Source organism: Macaca fascicularis, chromosome 20 (assembly GCF_037993035.2).
Source record: "Macaca fascicularis isolate 582-1 chromosome 20, T2T-MFA8v1.1".
NCBI classification, from domain to species: Eukaryota; Metazoa; Chordata; class Mammalia; order Primates; family Cercopithecidae; genus Macaca; species Macaca fascicularis.
This window is the reverse complement of record NC_088394.1, coordinates 5114635-5139116: the sequence shown is the minus strand read 5'-3', so window position 1 is coordinate 5139116 and position 24482 is coordinate 5114635. Positions and strand designations below refer to the sequence as shown.

The following is a 24482-nucleotide window of genomic DNA, read 5'->3' as shown; positions in this document are numbered from 1 at the left end:
TGTCTCTGGAGCAGGTTTGAACCTAGCACCTCAGTAATCTGGGCACGATACCCCAGAATGCGGCTGGGCGAAGAGGGGCCTTTGCCCGCCACTCACCAAAGCCACAGCGGACAGTAGTGGGCTGACAACCTGAACCCTGGGATGCTCTGCCTGGAATCTTCCCTCTCAGCTCCTGTCACCTGTGCGCCCTCAGCACCTACCTCCTTCCCAGGCTTCCAGTTCCTGCTCTCAGCGGCAGACTGAGAGGGAGGGGAACCTGCAGGGTCGGGGAGAAAGCCCGGTCAGGCCTGCAGGGGCTCAGGGCAGTGGTGGCCGTGTGTCAGGGCCGGGTTCCTGGCACATCCACGACACACAAGCCATCTTTGCAACTCACTTTTATTGTTTCTTTATAAACCTCCTCTCCCATGGAGGAATATATTGTTATAGTCATTAGCTTATCTCTTTTTTTAAAACTCTATGCTAACAGCAATGGAGCCAAGAGGAGGAAAAACATAAGCTACAATAGAAAGGCACTTAGAACCTGTTAAAATACTGACATCCTGGAATGTGCAACAACAAACCAATGACAACCACAAAAAGTACACCAGCCCTGCCGAGCCTGGTCCGTCACGGAGTCGCATGCTGAGCTCGTCAGCCTTCCAGTGCCCTGTTCCTCCGTTCTGCTCAAGTCGAAAACCCATGACCCCGCCAGGGACTTAAGGCCTGGGGCCCTCACAGGGGTGGGGGGTGCCCAGGGCCTGGGTGGGGCCTGAAGAAAGGAGACCAGCTCCCTCCTACCTTGCTCATAGCCCCTTCGAGGGGCAGAGCCAGTGTGGCTGGGCCCTGTCAGGGCTGGAGTCTGAAGCCCAGAGGCAAGGTGGGCCGGGTCAGGGTGACCCCTCTGGGACAGAAGGGCAGTCCGGGAGAGGGTAGGGTCAGCAGAGCTGCCAGAGGAACTGCAGGGTCACTAAGGACCCCGAGGCTGTCCAGGCAGTTGCCTCGTTCTACAGATGGGGAGGTGGAAGGGCCTGGCCACTCCGAGGCCTGGTGATAGGGCAGGCCTAGAAACCAGAACTCCCAGCTGCCAGGCAGGAGAGGGAGCAGGGAAAGGCCCCGGATGGGGGAGCCCATGGCTGCGTCCATCTCCCAGGGCATCCTGGGATGGGACTGGGGTACAAGGCCCTCCAGCACCCTTAAGTGGTTCTGGCCCCTGTCAGGGCCCCTCTGAGTGGCACAGAACCGGAGGGGGGGGGGGCCCGCTGGGTGTTAGGGGTGGGGAAGTGCCTCTGAGAAAGCAGCCCAACAGGGAAAAGCCAGAGGAAGCAATGTGTCACAGGTCCGGCGCGCCCTCCTCCAGCCACTGCTTCCCTCAGGCCTTCAGTCCACAGCCTCCAGAAACCTCCCGACACAGTGCTGACTGGGAGCCCCCTCCCCTGCATGCTGTCACTTGGAGTCCCCAGACCAGGAGCTGTGTCCCAGCCTGTGGTCAGTCGTTCCCAGCTAGCCTCCCCTTCCTGGTACAGAACCAAGGACCCGAAGGCCTCTGCAGGGGGCGCTGCCCAGGCCAGGCCCAGCGGGGGTGGAAGGAGGAAGACAGGGCGCTGGGCCTGGCCCCACATGCTCCCTGAGCCAGGGCCCAGGCCATTCAGTGTCCTGGCACCACAGCTAGCCTGGCACCTCCCCTTGCCAGCTCAGGGGCCCTCAGACCTGCTTCCCACGCTCCCAGGGTGCCCCAAAAGGTAAAGGAAGGAGGCCCCGGGGTGCAGGGGTGGAGTGACCAGCTATCCCGTCTGGTGCTGTCGGCCTGGCCTAGGGTGAGGATGGCAGCTGCGGAGCGGGTCTCCCTTCTAACTAGCGGGAGGCGCCTTGTCCTGGGGGGCGCGCTTCTGCCTGGGGCTTTGCAGGGGCCTGCGTCTGTCTTGCTTTCCCTCTGGAAGCAGGGTCAGAGGGAAAGGGGTCTAAGGAGCCCCCAAGGCAGGGGCTGGGTGAGCCTAGGAGGGAAGGGCAGGCCTCCCTGGGGGCTCCCCTCAGGAAAGGGGAGCCTGGTGCCAGCAGGGAGGGCAGATACCACCTCACCCGCCCCCTTTGCTGGGAGAGGGCGACTTGCCCTGGGTGGTTACTAGGTGAGGGAGGTGCCAGGGTGGGCGAGGGAAAGAGGAGGAGGTCGGGCAGGGGAAAGCCCTGCAGAAGCTGAGGGCCGGGTGGTGGGGGACAGAGCGAGGCTTCAGCACCCAGGAGCACAGCTCTCCCTGCATGACAGGCCAGGTCCCCACCTGGGGGCTGGGAGGCCAGCCATAAATGACCTAGCACCATCCTTGCTCCCCGGTGGGCTGGGCTGGGGCTGCCCGGGCAGTAGGACATTATTGCTATTTCACAGAAGAGTTTCCGTTCGTCGGGGGCAGTGCGCGGAGCTGCCGGCGGGGCCACCACAGCTGTCTGCAGGGTGGGCTCAGTTCACCACAGCCGGTTTGAGCAGCACCGAGCCCGGCGGGATGACCACCCAGCCAGGGGCCAGCGCCTCTGGGCTGCTGGCAGCCGAGTTGACGCCCGTGGACAGGTCCAGCACGGTGCCTGGCAGCAGGGGGAGTCCATCGGGGCTTGGCCGGGAGCAGCTGCTCTCCGTCCTTTCGAGGGGCGTCTTGCGGCCCTCCATGCCCAGGGCCCTGGTGGGCACCGACCCACGCCCCTTCTCCCCCTCGGCCTTGCCACCAGCGGCGCCAGCGAGGAGGGAGACCACAGGCAAGCCCAGTCCGCCAGCCCCAAAGGGCGAGGGCAGCAGCGGGTTCTTGGCCAGATTGAGAGGCAGGACGGGGCCTGGCAGCCCAGGGCCCATGCCCCCCCCACCCCCACTGCCCCCACCATTGCCACAGGCCAGGGCACTGAGGTCGAGGGGGCCGGGGGCCAGGGGTAGGGGCAGGCCGGGAAGACCAGGGCCTCCAAAGAGGGCAGCTGGGTTGGGGATGATGATCTGGGCCCCACTGACAAAGGGCCCGCCGTCGGGGGCGGGCAGTGGCGGCTTGGGGGGTGGGCGCAGCTGCAGGAGCTCTTGCTGCTCGTGGGACACGAAGTGGCCGTGGGCCTTGATGTGCTTGCGCAGTGAGCTGGGGTCCGTGTAGCGCTTGTGGCAGCCAGGCATCTTGCAGTAGTAGGGCTTGTCCACGTAGTGGGTGCGCGTGTGCTTAAAGCGGTCACTGGAGTTGGAATAGCGCTTGTTGCAGCCCTCATAGGGGCAGACGTAGGGCTTCTCACCTGCAGGGTGGTGCAGTGCAGTGCTGCTGTAAGGGGTCTCTCCCCTTCCTGGGTCTCACCCCATGTACTGAACATCCCCCAGGCCAAGCACTCCCTGGGAGCACGGACGCCCCAATTCTGGGGGCAGGGGGCATCCCCGGCACGTGGCATGAGATCTGGCCCCAGGTAGGGCACAGAGGCTTTCTGAAAAGCCAGGCTGGTTGACTCCAGCTCTGACTGGCCTCGCCCTGCAGAGGGTGTGCCATTCAGCAGCAGAACATGGCCTTGGAGGCCAGGCCCGGGAGTTCATACCTGTAATTTCAGCACTTTGGGAAGCCAAGGCAGGTAGATCACTTGAGGCCAGGAGTTCCAGACCAGCCGGGCCAACATGGTGAAACCCCATCTCTACTAAAAATACGAAAACTAGCTGGGTGTGGTGGCGGATGCCTGTAATCCCAGCTACCTGGGAGGCTGAGGCAGGAGAATCACTTGAACTCGGGAGGTGCAGGTTGCAGTGAGCCGAGATCATGCCACTGCACTCCAGCATGGGTGACAGAGTGAGTCTGTCTGAAGAAAAAAAAAGAAACCGAGACCATCCTGGCTAACACGATGAAACCCCGTCTCTACTAAAAAATACAAAAAACTAGCCGGGCGCGGTGGCGGGCGCCTGTAGTCCCAACTACTCGGGAGGCTGAGGCAGGAGAATGGCGTGAACCCGGGAGGCGGAGCTTGCAGTGAGCTGAGATCCGGCCACTGCACTCCAGCCTGGGCGGCAGAGCGAGACTCTGTCTCCAAAAAAAAAAAAAAAAAAAAAAAAAGAAAAAAAAAGAAACCATGGCCTTGGAGATCATATCCTCGCTCAAGGCACCCAGTGTGTGCCTGGCCACAGGGAATGCTGCCTGGGTACCACTGCCCTCACTCAACAAATGGCTCAAGGTTCACCAGGCATTTTCTGGCCCTGGCCAGAGCAGGGGGCCACATGCAGCAACTGACCTCCTCATACATGGCTCTCCACTTGGAGATGTGCTGCCAGGGTGAAATAAACACCAGGAAAAAAGATACACATCAGCTCCTTGAGGCTTTGTCATGAAATGAAGAACTTCAATATCTCACCGATTTGTCTTTAATACTGAATTGATAACACGTTGGATGTATGGGATCATATTACATTTAATTAATTACATTTAATACATATTACAATTAATTTCACCCATTTCTTTTTGCGTTTGTTTTGTTTTTGTTTTTTTGAGACGGAGTCTCGCTCTGTCGCCCAGGCTGGAGTGCAGTGGTTTGATCTCGGCTCACAGCAAGCTCCACCTCCCAGGTTCACACCATTCTCCTGCCTCAGCCTCCCAAGTAGCTGGGACCACAGGCGCCCGCCACCACACCCGGCTAATTTTTTGTATTTTTAGTAGAGACGGGGTTTCACCGTGTTAGCCAGGATGGTCTCAATCTCCTGACCTCATGTTCTGCCCGCCTCAGCCTCCCAAAGTGCTGGGATTACAGGCGTGAACCACCGCGCGTGGCCTTGCTGTTTTTTATGCAGCGATTAGGAAATGTGAAATTACATCTGTGGCTACGACAGCCAGAGCTGTCCTGCTGTGGGCCTGGGCTGTAGTGAGGAGTGAAGCCGACCTGGCCTCTGTGATCACAGAGGTGGCATTAGTGAGATGATACCCACGGGACCCAGGAAATGGCACTGGTGCTCCAAGAGCAGGTGCTGGGTGGGGGTCTGACCCTCAGGGGACGCTTCCCCCAGCAAACCGCATTGGAAAAGGGACCCCTGGGTGATGAGATCAACCCTCATCTCTGAGGTCTGGGAACGACTTACAGTCCCCTCCCCCGGGGACCTGCCCAGCCAGTCTCAGCTGAGCACCCCCTTCATGGGCCGAGCTGCCCGGCCCCGGCCTCTTACCTGTGTGCGACCGGTTGTGGATCTTCAGGTTCTCCAGGCGGGAGAAGCTCTTGCTACAGGTCGGGCAGCGGTGCGGTTTCTCATTGGTGTGTGTGCGGATGTGGATGAGCATCTTGTACCTGCTCCAGGGAGGGCAGGGGGTGTGGCTCAGCTCACTGGAGACCCCAGTCCTCCCTCTACCCCTCTCTACCCCACCTCACCTAGCGTTGAAGCCTCGGCCATGGCGGGCACAGCCCTCCCAGTGGCAGCAGTACCCCGCGTCCTTCTCGGGCTTGACATGGTAGTCGTTGACGTGGTCCACCAGGTCTTGCAGGAGCTCAAAGAGCTGGTTACACTGTGGGGGCCGGGAAGGGTTCTGAGCCCATGCGGGGTGACCTGCCCCGGACTCCACACCACTCTTCCTGGCCCCCACTCACCTTGGCCCAGCGACACACCAGCTGCTTGGGCAGGGGCAGGTCTGGCGAGAGGCACTTGTCCTTGGGAGGGGTAAGGAAGGAGGAGGCAGGCAGGTGCAGGGCCCCCCCAGAGCCCAGGGGCAGGAAGAACTGGAAGGAGCTGGGGACACCATCCAAATAGCGCAGTGGCTGGAAGTCCTGGGGTGCGAGGGGAGAGCTAGTCAGGGACCTGCTGGCCCGGAGCCCCCCTGTCCCATCTAAAGTGGACTGAATGGCGTCCCCAAACAGAGACATTCAGGTCCTCTTCTCCCCAGCCCCTACCTGTGCATGTGGCCTTATTTGGAACTAGTGTCTTTGCAGATGTGATCAAGTTAAGATGAAGTCACACTAGATTAGGGTGGGCCCTACATCCAGTGACTGGTGTCTTTTTTAAATTTTTATTTTCTTAATTTAAAAAAAATATAGCCAGGTGCGGTGGCTCACACCTGTAATCCCAGCACTTTGGGAGGCCGAGGTGGGTGGATTACTTGAGGTCAGGAGTTCAAGACCAGCTTGGCCAACATGGTGAAACCCCCTTTCTGCTAAAAATACAAAAATTAGCCAGGTGTGGTGGCACATGCCTGTAATCTCAGCTATTTGGGAGGCTGAGGCAGGATAATTGCATGAACCTGGGAGGCGGAGGCTGCAGTGAGCCAAGATTGTGCCACTGCACTCCAGCCTGGGTGACGGAGTGAGACTCTGTTTAAAAAAAAAAAAAGGCCGGGCGCGGTGGCTCACACCTGTAATCCCAGCACTTGGGGAGGCCGAGATGGGTGGATCACTTGAGGTCAGGAGTTCAAGACCAGCCTGGCCAACATGGTAAAACCTGTCTCTACTAAAAATACAAAATTAGGCCAGGCGTAATGGGTGGATCAGGAGGTCAGCAGATTGAGACCATCCTGGCTAACACAGTGAAACCCCGTCTCTACTAAAAATACAAAAAAAAAAAATTAGCCAGGCATGGTGGCGGGCGCCTGTAGTCCCAGCTACTAGGGAGGCTGAGGCAGGAGAATGGCATGAGCCCTGGAGGTGGAGCTTGCAGTGAGCCAAGATCGCACCACTGCACTGCAGCCTGGGCAACAGAGCAAGACTCCATCTCAAAAAAACAACAGGCCGGGCGCGGTGGCTCACGCCTGTAATCCCAGCACTTTGGGAGGCCGAGGCGGGCGGATCACAAGATCAGGAGATCGAGACCACGGTGAAACCCCGTCTCTACTAAAAATACAAAAAATTAGCCGGGCGCGGTTGTGGGCGCCTGTAGTCCCAGCTACTCGGGAGGCTGAGGCAGGAGAATCGCTTGAACCCGGGAGGCGGAGCTTGCAGTGAGCCGAGATCCGGGCCACTGCACTCCAGCCTGGGCAACGGAGCAAGACTCTGTCTCAAAAAAAAAAATAAAATAAAATAAAAAAATAAATAGAGATGGGGTCTTGCTATGTTGCCCAGGCTAGTTTTGAACTCCTGGGCTCAAGCGATCTTCCCACCTTGGCCTCTTAAAGTGCTGGGGTTACAGGTGTGAGCCACCATGCCCGGCCATGACTAGCGTCTTTATAAGAGAAAGCAGAGAGAGGTTTGGACACAGAGGGATAAAGGCCATGTGAAAACAGGGCACAGCCTGGAGTGAAGCAGCTACCAGGCTAGAGTGCCAGGCATTGCCAGAAGCCACCAGAAGGCAGGAGAGAGGCAGGGAAGGTTCTCCCCTAGAGCCTTCCAGGTAGACTCCAGCCTCCAGAACTATGAGGGGTAACATGTCTGCTGTTTTAAACCACTCAGTGTTGGGGTACTTTGTCATGGCAACCCCAGGAAACCAGTCCACCCCTCTCTCTGGAACTCTCACCCCTCCTTACCGAGGCACTGGGCACTGGAGGCAGGTCCCCGTTGCCCTGACGCTCAGGGGACAGCGAGCTGCTGCCATTGGGGGAGTCCAGCCCAGATGGTGGTGACAAGCTGAGGTCCACGAGAGGGGCTGCTGAAAAGCGTCCCTCCACCTTCTCAGGGAACTTGGAGTTCAGCAGGAAGCCTAAGGGAGAGGCACAATTCAGGGAATGCTGGAGCACAGAGTCCTGGTGGGCCAGGTCCTCCTGCCTTGAACCCCCACTGTGACCTTGGGAGCAGACACCAGCCACGCCCCCAGACCACACTGGGAGCCCTGGAATCTGAGGAACAGCCTATGGAGCTGACAGGTGTGTGACACCGCCCACCACCTCTGACCTTTACCAGCCACCAGAGCTTGGCCCCCGTGAGCCGGGAGGGGGAAGTGCCCGCTCTACAGACAGGAATGGTCTGGCTCGCAGGGTTAATAACAGAACAGGACTCGAAACCAGGGCCCCTGGGTTCCTGTCACATGGGCAGGTAGGAATCTTTCTAGCTTTTCCCAGGCCCCTTCCTGCCTCAGTGCTCCCTTCTGTAAAGTGGCAGGTTTGGACTGGGCTGCTCCCATAGCCTTCACGTTCGGACAAGTGGTGAATCTGGTTTTCGGGTGAATCCGCTCTTGGAGGCAGGGCAGAAGTGGTGCACTCCACCCTGGGCCCAAGCACTGGGCATCCCTGAGAGACACCTGCTGGGCTCAGACCCAGACTCTACCGCCCGGGTTGGTCAGCTGCACCACCCCACAGCCCAGGGTGCAGCTCCTGGGACCTCTGCCACACCTTCTGAATGCCGGGTTGCCCAACCAGCTCCTCCAGATCTGTCCAGAGGCCTCAGTTTGCATCATGTGCCAGCCACGTGAAGTGGGCATCGCAGCTCCCACCTCCCTCCAGACATACACTTCTGGGCGGATGGAAGGACAAGGCTGTGGGCTTCCCGTGAGCTGGAAGCCAAGAGGGGCTGCAGCTACGTGCTGGTGGACACATTTGGCCATTCTCCCTATCACCATGGCTGGATCAGGGCTGAGTCCCCCTGCCCTGCCCAGGGCCAGTACCTGAGGGCGGGGACCCCGGAGAGCCAGGCGTGGGGCTGTCGTCCACCAGGCCCAGCTCCCTGTGCAGAGCACGGGGCCGGACCACACCCAGAGTCCTCTCCCGCTTCTCTCTCGCCGCCCGGAGCTTGGTGATACTCAGCTTCAGGTCGAGCGGCTCGTCCAGGGAGTGCATGGTGAGGGGGCTGGAGTTGGAGGTGGCAGCAGGCAGTGGGCTCCCAGCTGGTCTTCACGCAGGAACCTGGGGAAGGACAGGAGCTCTGCTGTGGCCCTGGGACCCCAGGCTTCTCCTCAGGCTGCACTCACGACAGTCTGACAGGAGCAGGAGCAGGAGCAGGGGGCAGGGTGAGGTTGTCTCCTGGGTAGGGAGACCCTCCGAGGGACCTGGCCGGCAGCTATCATGGGAGGAGAGCCAACAGCCTCCTCAGAGATTCAACATCCGCTGCCCACAAGTATCTTGGGGAAGACAAAGCTCGTGTTCTCCATTTTGCCATGAAACTGAATTTTATTTATTTGCTGACAGGGTCTCGCTCTGTCACTCAGGCTGGAGTGCAAGTGGCATGATCATAGCTCACTGCAGCCTCGACCTCCTAGGCCCAAGCGATCCTCCCACCTCAGCCTCCCTGGTAGCTGGGACTACAGGCATGCAACACTCCTGGCTAATTAAAAAAAAAAAAAATTCGGCTGGGCGCGGTGGCTCAAGCCTGTAATCCCAGCACTTTGGGAGGCCGAGACGGGCGGATCACGTGGTCAGGAGATCGAGACCATCCTGGCTAACACCGTGAAACCCCGTCTCTACTAAAAATACAAAAAACTAGCCGGGCGAGGTGGCGGGTGCCTGTAGTCCCAGCTACTCCGGAGGCTGAGGCAGGAGAATGGCCTAAACCCGGGAGGCGGAGCTTGCAGTGAGCTGAGATCCGGCCACTGCACTCCAGCCTGGGCTACAGAGCAAGACTCCGTCTCAAAAAAAAAAAAAAAAAATTCTTTTTTGTAGAAATGGGGTCTCACCATGTTGCCCAAACTGATCTCGAACTCCTGGCCTCAAGCAATCCTCCTGCCTTGGCCTCCCAAAATGCTGGGAGTACATGCCTGAGCCACCGCACTTGGTGAAATTGAGTCTTTTAGAGGCAGCGCCTCAGATTGCTAGCGCTCAGAAGTGGCAGAACTATCAGATTCAAGGCCTCGAGCTAGATCTCCCAGGAACCGGCTAGCCGAGTCCCAACAGCCATTTCTGACAGAGCAGGAGCCATGCTCCGGACGCCCGCCCTGTTTGACCCCAAAGATCTAGAACCAGGCCAGGGGGCAAGGAGCATCCTCCGAGGTGGCCAGCAGGCAGCCGCGCTCACCTCCAGGGAGCATGCACCAGGCAAACCGAGGAAGTGGGCACAGCCAGCGGAGGCCTGGAGGAGAGGCATCGCAAGCCAGGGAGCCCCAGGGCGCTGGGCCACCACCAGGGGGCAGCTGGGGATTGCGGCCTGGCCTGGCCAGGCCAGGCCAGCTGGGGCAGGGTTGGCACAGTCGACCAGCTCTACCTGAGAGTTAACCTATAAATAAGTAAAAGTTATTTTTTATTGGAGATGATATTCCTTTAGTATAACTTCCCATGCTGTAATTTTCATCATTTTTGTTAGAATTTCTCACTGGTATAATTTTTGTTTTCTTTTTGGAAATGGAGTCTCTCAGTCACCCAGGCTGGAGTGCAGTGGCGTGACCTCGGCTCACTGCAACCTCTGCCTCCCGGGTTCAAGTGATTCTCCTGCCTCAGCCTCCTGAGTAGCTAGGATTACAAGCGTACACCACCACACCCAGCTCATTTTTCTATTTTTAGTAGCGACGGGGTTTCACCATGTTCACCAAGCTGGTCTCAAACTCCTGACATCGGGTGATCTGCCCGCCTCGGCCTCCCAAAGTGCTGGAATTACAGGTGTGAGCCACCTTGCCCCACCTGGTATAATTTTTCTCACATGCAAATGATCTAACAGTATCCACCGACCCGAGAACAAGGTCAACGCTTCATTCTAAACCCAAACTTCACATTCAGAGCAGCAATCTTTTCCCACGCGGTTAAACACGACATTTCCTTGCATTCATTCATTGGGATTATTACAATTTGAAAATCTAACCGCCGCATAATCACACTGTGAGATCCCATCTTTCGCGGTATCGGGGTCTTTACTCAATACCAAAGGGCGGCCATGGTGGACATAACTACTACAGGATGAAATACTTTGGATATGCCCCCGTGTTTCCCTGGGGACTAGCATTGCCTGTGAGTGGGCAGAGCTGCCCAGATGCTTTCCACAGGGCAGGACAGGAAGGCAGCCCTCACATCCCCACTTGGGGCCTCAATCCAGCCTTTCCTTGGTTCTGACCCCCACTCATTCATTTGCCCCAGCAAGCTCCCCTTCTGCCCTGAGTCTCAAAGCAATGAGGGCATAAAACGGTCCCCTTCACTGGAGATCCTCTGCTTCTAGGGAACCACCCCAAGGCCCCACCCCAACACGGCTGACACGGGGGTCTCAGCAAAGGGAGGCTGCCCACCTCTCCCAAGGATGTGTCATCAGAGACAGGGCAGCTGCCCTAGGCTGTGGGACCTAGGTCTGCGACCTGCCCCTGTTGGAACTGTCAGATGGTTTGAATTTGCCTCCCAGGCCACCCATGGGCCAGGGGCTCCCAGAGATGTGGCGGGGTAGGGACCACACCCCTGCCAGCAGGTGGGTGGGTGACAGTAATGGATGGACCCGGATCCCCTCCACCGTTTCTCTGGCTGGACAGGGAGTTGCCCTCTGCCTGAACCCCTGCCAGTTCCATCTGTCTATCTGTGTGTCTATCGTCCTGCTACCTGTTTATTTTTAGACACAGGCGCAGTCCAGCCTCCCCGAAGCTCCTCTGTGCTGGGAGCCTGGACGGGGAGGAAGGAAGTAAATATTTATGCTGATGAAGAATTCAGGAGCCAGGAAGGGCTGGTGGCCTGGTCCCTTGGCTGGCCCGGGGCCACAGGCCTCCCCACAGCCTCTGTCCTCACCCCCACCCCCACCCTTCCGGAGAAGGGGACCACAAGGGCAGGATGGTTTGGAAACTGGGAATTCCAGCTGACGGGGACACTCACTGGCAGTGCTACCCAAGCAGCATCCTTTGGCACCTGCCCCACTGCCTTCCCAGGACAGATGGGAACTCAGGGGAGCCAGGGGCCCTGAATCACCTTGTTCTTAGGGCCTGCAGGGGACACTTCCCCCGGAGGAACCTGTCTCCCCAGGTGGGACCAGCCACACAGGCCAAAGCCAGAGGGAGGACTCCAATACCCCCCCTTTATCAGCAGGCCCAGTCTCCAGGGGCACCCCCACACACTTCCTGCCACTGGGTCCTGCCAGGGAGGCAGGGGTTCATTCCAATGCACGCCAGAGCCCAGCCCAGGGCCGGCCTCCCTGCCCCCCGGGAAAGGAAGGAGCTGCCCCCAGCCCTACACCTCCCAGTATCTCCGTTCCAGGCCCTCCCCACCCAGAGTTTTTCTTCCTATGGAGGCCCCACCCCAGAGGGGAGACGGTCTGTGACCCTGCTTCAGTTCTGACCTTGGCCAGCCTTAAAGCCTCCCCTTCCACCCCCGCCGCGACCGGCAGCAGCCAGTTTGGGCTCTGCTCTGCGCTTTGTTCCCGGCTGGGTGAAGGGGGCAGGCGAGAGCCAGGTTCCTGCTCTCCTGAAAGCCTCGGAGGCCCAGAGCGGGGAGCAACGGGCTGCAGGAACCCTGAGTGAATGCCCATGAGCGGGTGGCCGTGGCCCTCCCCAGCGGTGAGGCCGACAGCCTGGCTCTGGACTAGCTCAGCCGGAGGCCCGGGCGCTAATTATTGTGGGGTCCCCAGGGCAGGAGCAGGCTGTCGGTTAGGTGGGAGCACCCCGTGGACGCTCCCCGGGCCCAGCACAAGGCCCGCTGGCCCCACGCCCCTCTGCGCCTCCTGGTAGAGCCTTCCGTGCCTCAGTTTCCCCCGTGGTGGGACGGCGCAGCGTGGAGGGTGCACAGAGCCCAGGGCCGCGTCTCTCGAGCGCCCAGCCCGAGATGCGCCCAGCGCGGCGCCCCCACACTCAAGGGCCCGGGGATTGGGGTGAGGGGTGGGGGCCGCCGCGGTGGTAGTGGACCTGGCGCTGCGCGGCTCCTCCAGCTCCAAAAGGAACTAATTAGAGCGGGGCGAGCGGGAGGAAGCGGCTGCGGCCAGGGAGGAAGCGCGCGGGGGCGGCCGCGGGGACCACCGGGGCGGCGGGGGTTTCGGGGGACCGCGCCCGGCCCTCCCCACCCCCCCAGGGCGGGGGTCACCCGGAGGGTGGGCTGGGCGGGCCCCCCGCTGCCCCGGCCCGAGACAATGGCTGCTATTGTGTGCCCGCCGACAGCCCAAGCAGACGGCCCCCAGCTGCAGCGCTGGCGAGCCACCCGGCCCCCATGCCGTCCCAGCCAGGCCAGGTAGCCAAGGATCCCGCCCCGGCAGGCGGGGCCTGCTGCTGTCCCCACCCTCCCTACTGGGAAGCACGGGACGGCCCAGCGCACTAAGGGAAACTAAGGCCCGGAAAAGACAGCCTCTTCCAGGGCCCCTTGGCCTGGGGTGGGTCATACACCAGAGACGGGGGTAAAGGACCATTAGATACTGACCACGTGTCAGGCCCATCTGTCTATGGATTCACTGAGCCCTCTACAACCCTGCCTGGAAGTAGCTGCTGTCATTTTACCGGTCTCATAGATGGGGAAACTGAGGCTTGAGATCACCAGGCTAATAGGGAGCTGGCTGGGGTCCTGCTCTGAATAAAGCTCCTTCTAGGCCAGGTGCCCCGGCTCACGCCTGTAAGCCCAGCCCACTGGGAGGCCAAAGCAGGAGAATCCCTTGAGCACAGGAGTTCCACACCAGCCTGGGCAACATGGAAAAATCCCCTTTCTACAAGAAATACAAAAATTAGCTGGGCGACCCTGCACCGTGGCTCATGCCTATAATCCCAGCACTTCGGGAGGCCCAGGGTGGATCACCTGAGGTCAGGAGTTCCAGACCAGCCTGGCCAACACGGTAAAAACCCGTCTCTACTAAAAATACAAAAATTAGCCGGGCGTGGTGGCAGGTGCCTGTGATTCTTTTTTTTTTTTTTTTTGAGACAGAGTCTCCCTCTGTCACAGGTTGGAGTGCAGAGGCACGATCTTGGCTCACTGCAAGCTCCGCCTCCCGGGTTCACACCATTCTCCTGCCTCAGCCTCCCAAGTAGCTGAGACTACAGGTGCCCACCACCACACCTGGCTAATTTTTTATATTTTTAGTAGAGACAGAGTTTCACCATGTTAGCCAGGGTGGCTCGATCTCCTGACCTCATGATCCACCCGTCTCGGCCTCCCAGCTGCTGGGATTACAGGCTTGAGCCACCCGGCCCGGCCGGCCTTTTTTTTTTTTTTTTTTTTGAGACGGAGTCTGGCTCTGTCGCCCAGGCTGGAGTGCAGTGGCCGGATCTCAGCTCACTGCAAGCTCCGCCTCCTGGCTTCACGCCATTCTCCTGCCTCAGCCTCCCGAGTAGCTGGGACTACAGGCGCCCGCCACCTCGCCCCGCTGGTTTTTTGTATTTTTTTTAGTAGAGACGGGGTTTCACCATGTTAGCCAGGATGGTCTCCATCTCCTGACCTCGTGATCCGCCCATCTCGGCCTCCCAAAGTGCTGGGATTACAGGCTTGAGCCACCACGCCCGGCTTTTTTTTTTTTTTTTTTTTTTAAACAGACAGAGTCTTGCTCTGTCTCCCAGGCTGGAGTGCAGTGGTGTGATCACAGCTAACTGCAGTCTAGGCTCAAGAGATCGTCCTGCCTTAGCCTCCAGAGTAGCTGGGACCACAGGTGCACCACCACCACACCCAGCTAATTTTTAATTTTTTTATTTTGCAGAGATGGGGTCTCATTGTGTCATCCAGGCTGGTCTCAAGTCATTCTCCTGTCTCTGCCTCCCAAAGTGCTAGGATTACAGGCAGGAGCCACCATGCCCAGCCCACGGTCTTCTAATTGAACAGAAAGAGGAAGCGAGTCCCTGGCCACTCCCGTACCAGTCAGCGAAGTCCTGGTCTGTGGGTGTCCCTGAGTCTATTACTGGAAGCATCACTTCAGCAATCTGGTCTTATAGATGGGGAAACTGAGGGCTGAAGGGGTAGGCATCCAGCCCAGGCTGTATAAGTGGGTGGCAAACCTACAACCGGAAGCCATGGGCGAACAGCATGAGGACAGTACCCACAGCTACCTGCGGGCAGGCACGCCTCTCCTGTGAAGGCAGGTGCTGTTTCATCCCCATTTTACGGATGCAAAAACTGAGGCTCAGGGGAGTGAAGTGACCCGTCCAATGTCACACAGCTTGTCGGTGGCAGAGCTGGGTTTCAACCCCAGCTGAGTCCAGAAGCCATGTTCACCACTGGGCCTTCCTATGCCAGGGGCTCAGGTTTGGTACCCCCTCCCGGCCCAGGGATTTGTGGGGCTAGAAGGGACAGCAGAGCAGGCAGTGGGTGGGCGCTGGAGTGGCTGGCTGGGGTGGGGGAGCCCACCAGGAGGCCTGGAGAGCCGAGGGCAGATCTGCTGCCAAAGCAAACGGCCCCACAGCCCCGAATTCCTGGGAACCAGCTGCGGCTCCCTGCTCTGGCCAAGAGCTCCACCCTCCTTGGCCGCCCAGCAGCAGGGGCTGGAGGGCAGGGGCAGGGCCTGCTGGGGGCCCCAGGCAGGAGGCCTTGTCCTCTCAGGACCCCCGTTCCTGACCAGGCAGCAGAACCAGCCTCTAAATCTGGGGCCCCAGCCAGCTCTGCTGCTCCCTCTGCGTGTGTCTCTTCGGTCTGAGCCTCGTTCCCCTCATCCCAAATGGGATTATATAGGACCCCACGCTGGGTTTCAGGGAGAAACCAATGCAGTGCTGCATATCCAATCATTATTGAGTGCTTCTCATTCGTCTGCAACGTTTAGCACGGAGAACAGTGTCTGGCACATAGTAGGTGCTTAAAACGTGCTGAATGAATCGTCGCCAGTGTGCATGAGTCCGCAGTCTTTGGCCTGTCTATTGCTGTGAGGGCAGCTGAGTGGGGACTGGCCATACCTTCTAGGCCCACAGACACTGCAGTCTTACCCTGAACCAGGAGAACCTGGGCTCTGTCGCCTGCCAGCCAGTGTTCACCCTAAACAAGCCTGTGCCCCTCGAAGAACCTCAGGCCTCTTCGATCCTGGGGAGTGACCACAGCTGCCCTAACCACCTTGCAGAGCCCAACTGCATCAAAGAAAGAGCAGTAGAAGGCCCCGGGGAGGCCTGATCAACCCTGGAAGGAGCTGGCCACAAAGAGGCCTCCGCCCAGGACTAGGGAGGGAGGAGCTTATCTTGAGGCCTGGCCCAGCACATCCCAGGAGAGGGGCCAGGGCAGGCGGCACTTCCGGGAGGAGTGGGGGGCTCACCGTCCCTGGGAACCTTTGGTTCAGTAGGCAGCCCCTCCCCTCCCAAGACGGGGCACTCAGGCAACACCCCCAGACCTTTTGGGAGGGCAGACCCCCCGAAGTGGGAACACAAGCGGCCCCAGGTGATCCAGCCAGGGCTGACCTCTGCTCTCTGCCATGGGGTCCTTGGGAAAGCACCTGAAGATGGGATGTGCCAGGGATCCCATTTCTGCGTGCTCACAGAGTGTGCCCCAGGGCCAGGCTGCCTGGTTACAGCCCCCTGTGCCACCCCTGGCTGTGGGAACTCAGAAGGGCCCTGCTGTCTCTGAGCCTTGGTTTTGTTGTAGGTAACACAGGAACCACGGCAAAGGTCCCTGGGACTCAGGGCATCCTGCAAGGGAGGGCCTTGTTCCCATGCCTGCCACAAAGAAGGTGCCAGCTACTGGTAACCCTGAGGATTATTGTTTCTGGCCCCAGGCCGGAGGTGCCCTGCACAGCAACTTGGGCCTGCCAAGGTCACCCAGATAATTGAGGCAGAGCTGAAGCTGGAAGACGCGCCGGGGGCTTCCCTGCCCCACACCAGCCCAGGCTTCCTAGGAGATGCCCCACCAGATGCACTTCCTTCTCCAATGCCAGCAGGGAGGGCGACACCGGGCTCTGGGAGCCCCAGCACACACACGCACACTCACACAGATGGCCATGGCAGTCCAGCTGCAGGGCCGGCCTGGCACAAAGGCTTCCCCATCCTGGTGGCTCCGGGCCCCCGCTGCAGCGGCCTCCACCCCCCGCTGCCTGCCCGCTGCTGCACCTTTGTACAACTATGTCTGGTATTTTCCTGTCTGCCCAGCTTTGTGGGGGTGCTTGGAGCTATGAGCACCGCCTGCACCTGGGCCCCAGTCAAGAGGAAAGCCTGCTCCGCAGCCCCCATACCTGCCCACCCACCCAGACTGGGAGGGAGGGGACCAGAGCACTGGGCCCTGCCACCCAAATCCCTGGGAGGGGCTGGCACCAGGGAGCGAGACAGGGATGCACGCCCAGCAAGGCTGGGGCACGGGCAGCCCAGGCCTTGCCAGGCAGCACTGCCGTTCTCGGCGGACCCAGCCAGAGCTATCTGGGGCCAGCAAAGGGATGGACCAGTGTCACACAGGACGTGAATAGGCCCCCACAGCACCGCCGGATGTACAGACACCTGTGCACAAATGCAGCACACATAGGAAATGACAGTAACCCCTGGCCCCACTGTTGGGGCCAGGACTCAGGAGCCTTGGCTTATAGGGGAGAGCAGGGATGAGGCCTGGTCCCCAGAGGGAGGGAAACACCGTGCCTCCCAAGCCACGCCTGGCTGCAGGCAGATCCCGTGAGGAGCTCCTAAGTCCTGGGGGGTTGGGGACATGCCCATGGCCCACGCCTCCCCTGCCCGGGGCCAGGCACCAGGTCCACTGGGAACGGCACCCGCCAACTCTGAGAGCAGCAGTGGGTAAGGCAGGCGGTGGACCTTGGCCTGCCCTCCTGCCTCGGTTCTCCAACCCACGCATTCATGCATTCCAACGCCAGGCCCTGCTAGATCGAACTGGACCTTGAGGGTGTCCCGACCAGGGTGGGGTGGGAGGAACAGTGTTGGGGCGGCTGCTCCTGCAGGGGGTCGGGCACAGATCCGAGTCAGCTTCATGGACATGGGGTGAAGAGCCTTGGGGTGGCAGAAGCCCTGCAGGCCGGCGCCCAGTTAGCAAGCCTGTTGCACACCGTCCATCACCGTGACGACCCCGTGAATGGATGCCATTTTCCCCATTTTCCACGTGGGGAAACCTGCCACCATCACAGAGCCGGCAAGGAGCACAGCTAGGTTTGCCTCCAGACCCCAAAGCCCAATGCCACAGAGGCCCAGAGGCATGGCCCGGCTGACCCGCAGTGACCCTGCCAGTCATGGAGTAGAGGAGGAGGCAGGAAAGAAAGAGGCACCTCAGAGAGGCTGGGACAGAACCGAGAGGGCACTGGGGAGCCCCAGAATGCTCTACATAGAAGAGTGCCACCTGCCCTCTCAGTCCAGAGCCTCCTGCCCCAGGCCCTCTCCTTTGGCACTCCCCTTCCTCAGGATCCCCTGCCTCCTGGGAACCTGATGCTCCCAGGTGCCAGCTCCTCCCTCACCACCATCCACACCCCCTGTTCTCCTCCAGCCACCATCCCCTTCTGCCCCCTCCTCCACCAAGTGCTCCGTGGTTCACCCTCCCCAACCTCGGTCTCTGGAGCTGCACATGGGCTCTGAGTCCAGGTACCCGAGAGCCTGCTGGGCAAAGACTTGTCTCTGTCCACCCCAGCTGGAGGCAGGCCGTCCCGGGGCCAAGACCTTGCCAATGCATCACTGAAGCCACAATGTCACCTGTTCACAGTGTCATGTACACACAGCCCTGACTTTCAGCCCCAGACCTCCCCCTGGCGCTGGCATCCAGAGCCTCCTTCCAAGAAGGGAGTCTGGGAGTGGGCCGGGATACGTCTGGGATGCCGGGCAGATCCAAACCCGCTGTGGCTACTGAAGAGAAGGCCTCACCAGCAGACCCCTGCCCGGGTTCCCATGGCCCCTGGCACAGAGCCCACCCCTTCCACCAGAGTGAATTGGGCAGTGGGGCAGGGAACCCAGAATGAGAAAACTAGGCCTGGGTTTCCCCATCCATAGGAGGGGGCCTGCCGAGAGGACAACCAAAGCTGCCACACCCTAACTACTCACCTTACGTGGCACAGTGGCACCTGCCCTTCACATATCCCAATACCTGGCACTCCGCGAATGAGTCCATCTCATTCATGTGTTCACTCACTCGACAGACATTCCCACCCTTAGCCCGAGGTGAGGAGGGGAGGGGGAGGTACGGGGGGGTTTGCGCCTAAAGAGGAATGTGACTTGCCCAAGGTCAAGGCTAGAAGCAGGGGCTGGTCTCCTGACACAGACTTCCTCCCTGTCCCCGGCAAGGGACCCAGGAACAGAACTGGACAAGGGTGGGGTGGCCCCTGGGAACCGCCCTGACCAGCGGATGGTGGGAAGGGCCCAGTTCCCCCCCAGCTCCATCTCCTGCCGCGCCCACCCAGCCCTGGTCCCCAGCCCCAGAACAGCTGGGCAAGAACAGGCCCAGCAGGGCACCGCACACACCGGACTCCAGCCCATGCCCTCCTCCCCAGCCACCCACCCCTCTCTGCTCGCCCACTCTGCAAGAAAGCAAGTGCAGAAGCCAGGGACAGCCTCCAAAGCCATCGAGGTCCTTTTCCTTCCAAAGGGGCATACCCACTGGCAGGATCTGCCAGGCCTGGTGGCTCCAGTGTCCCTAGAACCAAGCAGGGTGATCACCAGGTGTCCTGGGGGGTGCTGGGGGAGGGCGCGGCTGGCAGGGAGATGAGCACCAGCACAGGGTTGGAGGGACTTCAGAATAGGGAGGACAATGGAGGCCCCTACAGCCTTGTGGGGAGGGGACATCCCAGCTCAGAGTCAGTCTGCCTAGAAGTTGGGGTGGGGAATGGGGGCTCTGGATGAAGGTGGGAGTAGCCCAGAGGAGAACTGGCCCAGGCAGGCCGGGACTTGCTAGACAGCCCCAGGCAGACGTTGCGGGGAAGGGGAGAGGTTTCTTCCAGACACATCGGCCCCCATCATGCCCTTGCAGTGGACGTGAGGGCAGGAGAGGAGCTGGGGGAATTCCCAGGCTGAACCGACATTTCAGGGGTCAGGGTCAGACTGCCCTAGACTCCAGTGCCCCTCTGTCCTTCCCTGATCGAGAGTAACCTTGGACTAAACCCTCAAATGTCTCAGAGCCTCAGTTTCCCCCCACCACCCTCTGACCCGGGGTCCCGGCGAGGCTGCCCTGGGTGCGTGCTGCGCCAACGCTGGGGACCCTCTATGTGATGGGCAGGACTGTTTTCCGGAGGCGCCCGGCCGAGGGTTGACTCAGTCCACTCAGCGGTCTCCTGGGGCCTCTGCCGGCTTCCCACCCGCCCTTGGCCATGACTGGAGGAAGGGGCCAGGGCTGGGTCTGCGTCCCCTCCCCCGGCAGCCATCTGCCAAGGCTGGAGTCCGTGTGCACGCACATGTGACACTCACAGGCCGGCCCCTCCCCATGGTGGGCACTACCTGGCCTCTCCGGCAGCGAAGACAAAGGGCACAAGGAGCCCAAGTCACCCGCCCCCCAGCCACTGAACTGGAAGAGTCTCAGCCCCAGCCCATCCCCCACCAGGGGCCACTGGAGCAGATGGGAAGCCCCCACCTCTCAGCCGGAATCACTTCCCATCTCTGTGCCCCCCAGGCCCACTCAGCCTGGCCCCCAGCTAACCAGAACCCTCTAGCCCACCTAGGGCAGTCAGGGAGTGGAAGTCGAGTACGAGGCCTCTGTGTCTGCCCAGCCTCATCCAGGGCTAAGCCAGAGCCAAGAGAGAAATGTGGGTCTCCTCCAGGCTGTGTCCTGCAGACCCCACCACCATCATCACCATGATCCCTCTCCAGTTCCTGGGATCAAAGCAGTGCCCCCCACCCTGGCCCCCCAGCAGAGTACTAGAGGTGCTTGTTGGAAGCTCGAAGTCCCCGCCCCCAGCCACGCCTGACTTCGAATTCACCAGGGTGGGGCAGAGGCGGCCACCTCAGAAACCACGGAGAGGCAGATGTGTCTCGGGAGACTCGCTAGGGCTGTGGTCCCCACACCCAGGGATGGCAACAGGCTGGGGCAGGGCACGTGTTCCCAGGGACGTGAACCCCCAGACACACATCCACATCAGGGCCTCAACCCATCTTTGTGGACCCTTCCACAGCCCCTGGAAAAGGAGGCAACTTAGGCAGAGGGTGGAGAGCATCTTTCTGGCTAGTCCCAGAGATGCCCTAGCCAGTGGGGAGAGGGTCTCTTACTGCTCAATACACAAACCCGCCAAGCCCAGGATGCCCCCGACCCCTGGGAAGAGCATTTATCTGGGTGAGGGGAAGACCACCCAGGATCTTCTGGGGTTCCCCTCTGGCCTGTCACCTGCTGTGAAATAAAGTAACAATTATAGCCTTGAAGAGAGGAAAGGATTCAGGGGACACTTTTCTCTGCAGCCGCCCCCACCCCAATTCCACCCAGCACAGGGCCTCTCCCATGGAATCAATTTCCTCCTTGGGTGCCGGAGCCTCCTGGGCCTCCCCGCTGAGGCAGGAACCTTCAGAGGCAGCCTCTGGGGCTGGAGGGCAGGCAGGCGACCCCCAGCACTGCCTCCCCGGGAGCCCCACCCCAGATGTCACTCGAAGAGCTCCACATCTGGGCCCCCAGTCACAGCTGTCGCCACCCTCCCTCACCCAGAGATTGCCCCAAACCCCGGCCGGCACTGGCCCTCACCCCCTGGTCCAGGTGGGGAATTCAGATTCCAGGCAAGCGGAGCGGGTGGCTAGAAATACACATGGGAAATTGTGGCCGGGAAAACACATTCTTCCTCCTATCCGGCTGCCCAGACCCTGAGAGGATTAGGTGGTGAGGAGACACTCCCACCGCCCAGGGCCAAGGCCAGGCCGGGAAGGAGGGTGGAGGGGAGAGTGGGGACCTTGGAAATGGGGTCCAGGCCTCCCTCCAGGCCCCAAGAAGGGGCCCTGGGAGACCTTTGTCTTCCCTGCCTGGCCTGTTCACTCTCAGCCCTCTACTTGTCCCCCCTGCGAGTGGAGCCCAGGAGGGGGAAGAAATCGCTGTGGCTACCCAGTCGCAGCTGGGTTTCTCAGAAACAAAAGCTTTGGGGGGACGCGGTTCACACGATTGTTTGCGATGAGGTTTTGGGATGTCTGTGGCATCCAGTTATTCATCGGGGCTCCACCCTCGGATAATTGAGAGTTGGCTTTTGTTGGACTTACACCCTCTCCCTCCCCCTGACCCCCCTCCACCCAGGCTTCCCATGGACTCCGGGAGCTCACCTGGTCTGACCCCTTGGTTTCACAGACGAGGCCGGGAGAGGGGAAGAGCCTGACCCAAGGCCCACTGGAAGTTGGTGGTCGAGCCAAGACTGTTGAACCCAGGGCAGGAGACTCCCAGGCCAGGGGCTTTCCCCGGTCACCCTCCAGGCTGTGACCGGGCTCCAGCCAAGCCCCAGAAGCCACTGACCCCAAAAGCAGCGGTGCCTGGAAGTGGGGTGACTCACTGTCTGGCTTCCCAGGGCACCCCCTCCCCATTGGTGAGGGAGGGACTGGCAGGTGTCCCTGTGTAGAGAGCCAGGAGCAAGGAGAGAACTCCCCAGGGGGCCTGGGCCAGGGTCACTCAGGGGCCGAAGGGCCCCAGCTGGAGGGATTTAACACCAAAGGTCAAAGGTCACAGACAGGGAAGGGCGGGCAGGCACAGGGGGTCAGGGGGTCAGCGCTAATGGCAGCTCCGGAAAGGAGGGGGAGGAGAAAAGGTTAAGAAAAACAGGGTTCCTTCTGAGGGGTCCGCACAACCCGCAAAACACCGTCCCAAGTACCTGGCACTGTCTCCTGCTTGGCTGGCTGCAGACAGGGCCAAGCTGAGTTGGAGGTGGGTGGTAAAATGGGCCAGGCTGGAGCTTGGCAAGGGGCATCCCGGTAGGGGCCTCCCAGGTGCAGCCCTCCCCCTGTGCAGGCCAGGCCAGCTAGGAGGCCCAGCCTGGGCTCTGGGGAGAAGGAGAAGCAGAGGGGGAGGTCCGAGGTCACCCGGGAGGGGTGTGTGGGCTGGGCCTGGACAGCTGTGGCCCTGTGGCACCAGAAAGGGGCTTGGGGAGGGGTGACCCAAGGGGCCAGTTTCCCCTCCCCTGAGCCTGGGGGCTGGAAGGCCCTCCCAAGCACAGTGTCTCTGGGCTTCCTCCCCAGCCACAGGCTGGCCCCACCTTCCCTCCAGGATGCCAGGACACGCAGGATGGCGGCCTACTACCCAGGGTGCCAGCCTCCGAGAACCATGGCCCAGACCAAGCCCAGGCCTTGGCCAGGTCCCCAGCCGGCCTGGCTGCCCCTTCAGTGTCAAGCGTTCCCTCCAGAGCCAAGATCCTGGGCTGTGATGGCTGGGGGCCCAGGGCCCCTCCCAGCATCCCTTCCAGCTTCCCAGGCCCCAGGGCAGGGCTGGGCAACTCCTTGAAACCATTGCTTCCCGGCCACCCTCTGGCCAGGCTGGGCGGGCCCTCCTGGACAGGCAGACAGGCTGCACGCTGCCCTGCTGTGGCCCGAGTACCCTGCTGGGCAGGGCAGCATGCCAAGGCCTCCAGGTGCCAGCCTGGATTCCAGCCCCATCCCAGGGGGCCAGCGGGGAAGCCTTGCGTGCTTCTCCTCCCTCGGGATGCACCTGCCTCACCCCCTCCTCCACCCGCTCCAGACCCGCCCGCCGGCGAATGTGGACCCCCCTGCCATCTCCTCCCTGCCAGGCCCCTTGCCTGCGTCCACCCTGACGGCAGGGGAGAAACAAGTGCCGGACTTGTCCCCAACCCCCAGTCCTGACCCCCCAGGGACGCCCCTTCCGGAGGTCCAAGGAAGGACCCGGGCTTGCGAGGGGCAGCAGGAGGGAGACTTTCCTGGCCAAGGGAAGAGGCACCTTCCAAAGCCCTTCCTAGAAGCAGCCCTGGCGCGGCCGAGAGGAGGGGCGGCTGCCCGGGACAACTTCATGCCCAGGCTCCGGGTGCCCCCCTCTCACCTCGCCGCACGCCCACCACCGCGACCGCCCAACTTCCCAGCTGAAGTTTGCGCCCGCCCCGGGCCCGGCCGCTGCTCAGCCCGGCCTCCAGACGGAGGGAGGGAAGGAGGGAGAAGAAAGACCGAGAGCTCGAGGGACCCGGCCGGGGAGCCGGCGAGGGAGGGAGCGCGCGAGCCAGCGAGCGAGCGAACGCGGGGGCCTCGGCGAGGGCTCACAATGGCCCGGGGCGCGGACGCGAGCTGGGGAGGCGACCCTCGGGCCCCGCAGCCCCGGCGCGACAGGCGCGCCCTCACCCCCGCCCCGGCCCGGTCCCCACGGCGCGACGCCCAGGGGGCTTCCTACCTCGGCGGCGGGGGCGGTCGGGCTCCGGGCTGCGGGCTCCGGCGGTCGAGGGGCGCGGGGAGCCGAGCAGGGGAGGGGCCGGGGCGGGCGGGGGCCGGGGCGCGAGGCTCACGGGGCGCTGGCTCCCCTGGCACGGCCGCCCGGCGCCCGGCCGCTCCGCCACATCTGCAGCTCGGGCAGGGAAGGTGGCCGCGGCGGCCCGGCCGTGCGGGGATGTCTTAGAGGGAGGGCGGGCGGGCGGGAGGAGGGAGTAGGGAGGCGGCGGGAGGAGGGCCCGGCGGCCGCGGAGGAGGGCGAGGAGGAGGGGCGCGGGGGGCGGCCTCCACCCCTCCCCTCGCTCGCTCGTTCGCTCCCGCCCTCCCAGCAAAACCCCTCTCACCGCTGCGGCCCCAGGCCCGGGGCGCCAGCTGCCAGGCGGGGCGTGCGCGTCGGGGGAGGGGGCGGCGGGAGCCGGCGCTGGGCCGAGGGAGGGGGAAGGGAGGGCGGCGCGGCCGCGGGGAGCGGGCACCGGGAGGGAGGGGCGAGGGAGGGAAGGGGGGCGCCGAGCCGCCGCCGAGCCGCGCGCGTCCTCCTCGGCCGCATCCTCACGCACCCCCCCGCGGCCCCGCCCCCGGCCCGAGGGCAGCGCTAGGACACGGCCGGGAGCTG

General features: G+C 61.5%; 1 protein-coding gene across 3 annotated transcripts; it reads right to left on the bottom strand.

Moving 5' to 3' along the window:
* Positions 1–361: 361 nt before the first annotated feature.
* On the bottom strand, positions 362–24052 carry GLIS2 (GLIS family zinc finger 2). 3 transcript variants are annotated; one of them, XM_005591107.4, is made up of 7 exons: positions 23835–24052; positions 8474–8711; positions 7401–7573; positions 5539–5715; positions 5323–5456; positions 5123–5241; positions 362–3228 (listed from the first exon to the last, which is right to left on the bottom strand). In XM_005591107.4, the coding sequence occupies exons 2-7, from the start codon at positions 8643–8645 to the stop codon at positions 2429–2431; spliced, it is 1575 nt and encodes a 524-aa protein (XP_005591164.1). In that variant the 5' UTR covers positions 8646–8711; positions 23835–24052; the 3' UTR covers positions 362–2428. The 3 variants fall into 3 exon arrangements, with proteins under 3 accessions (XP_005591164.1, XP_065392984.1, XP_065392985.1); XM_065536912.2 differs by lacking the exon at positions 23835–24052 and adding an exon at positions 21779–22767; XM_065536913.2 differs by lacking the exon at positions 23835–24052 and adding an exon at positions 9817–10016.
* Between the last annotated feature and the right edge of the window lie 430 nt (positions 24053–24482).

Coding starts and splice junctions, on each gene's coding strand:
- GLIS2 (XM_005591107.4), bottom strand. CDS start 8,645: ATGCACTCCCTGGACGAGCCGCTCGACCTGAAGCTGAGTATCACCAAG. Junction 7,574..8,473: donor TCCGGGGTCCCCGCCCTCAG/GTACTGGCCCTG, acceptor CCTCTCCCTTAG/GCTTCCTGCTGAACTCCAAG. Junction 5,716..7,400: donor CTCCAGTGCCCAGTGCCTCG/GTAAGGAGGGGT, acceptor CTCGCACCCCAG/GACTTCCAGCCACTGCGCTA.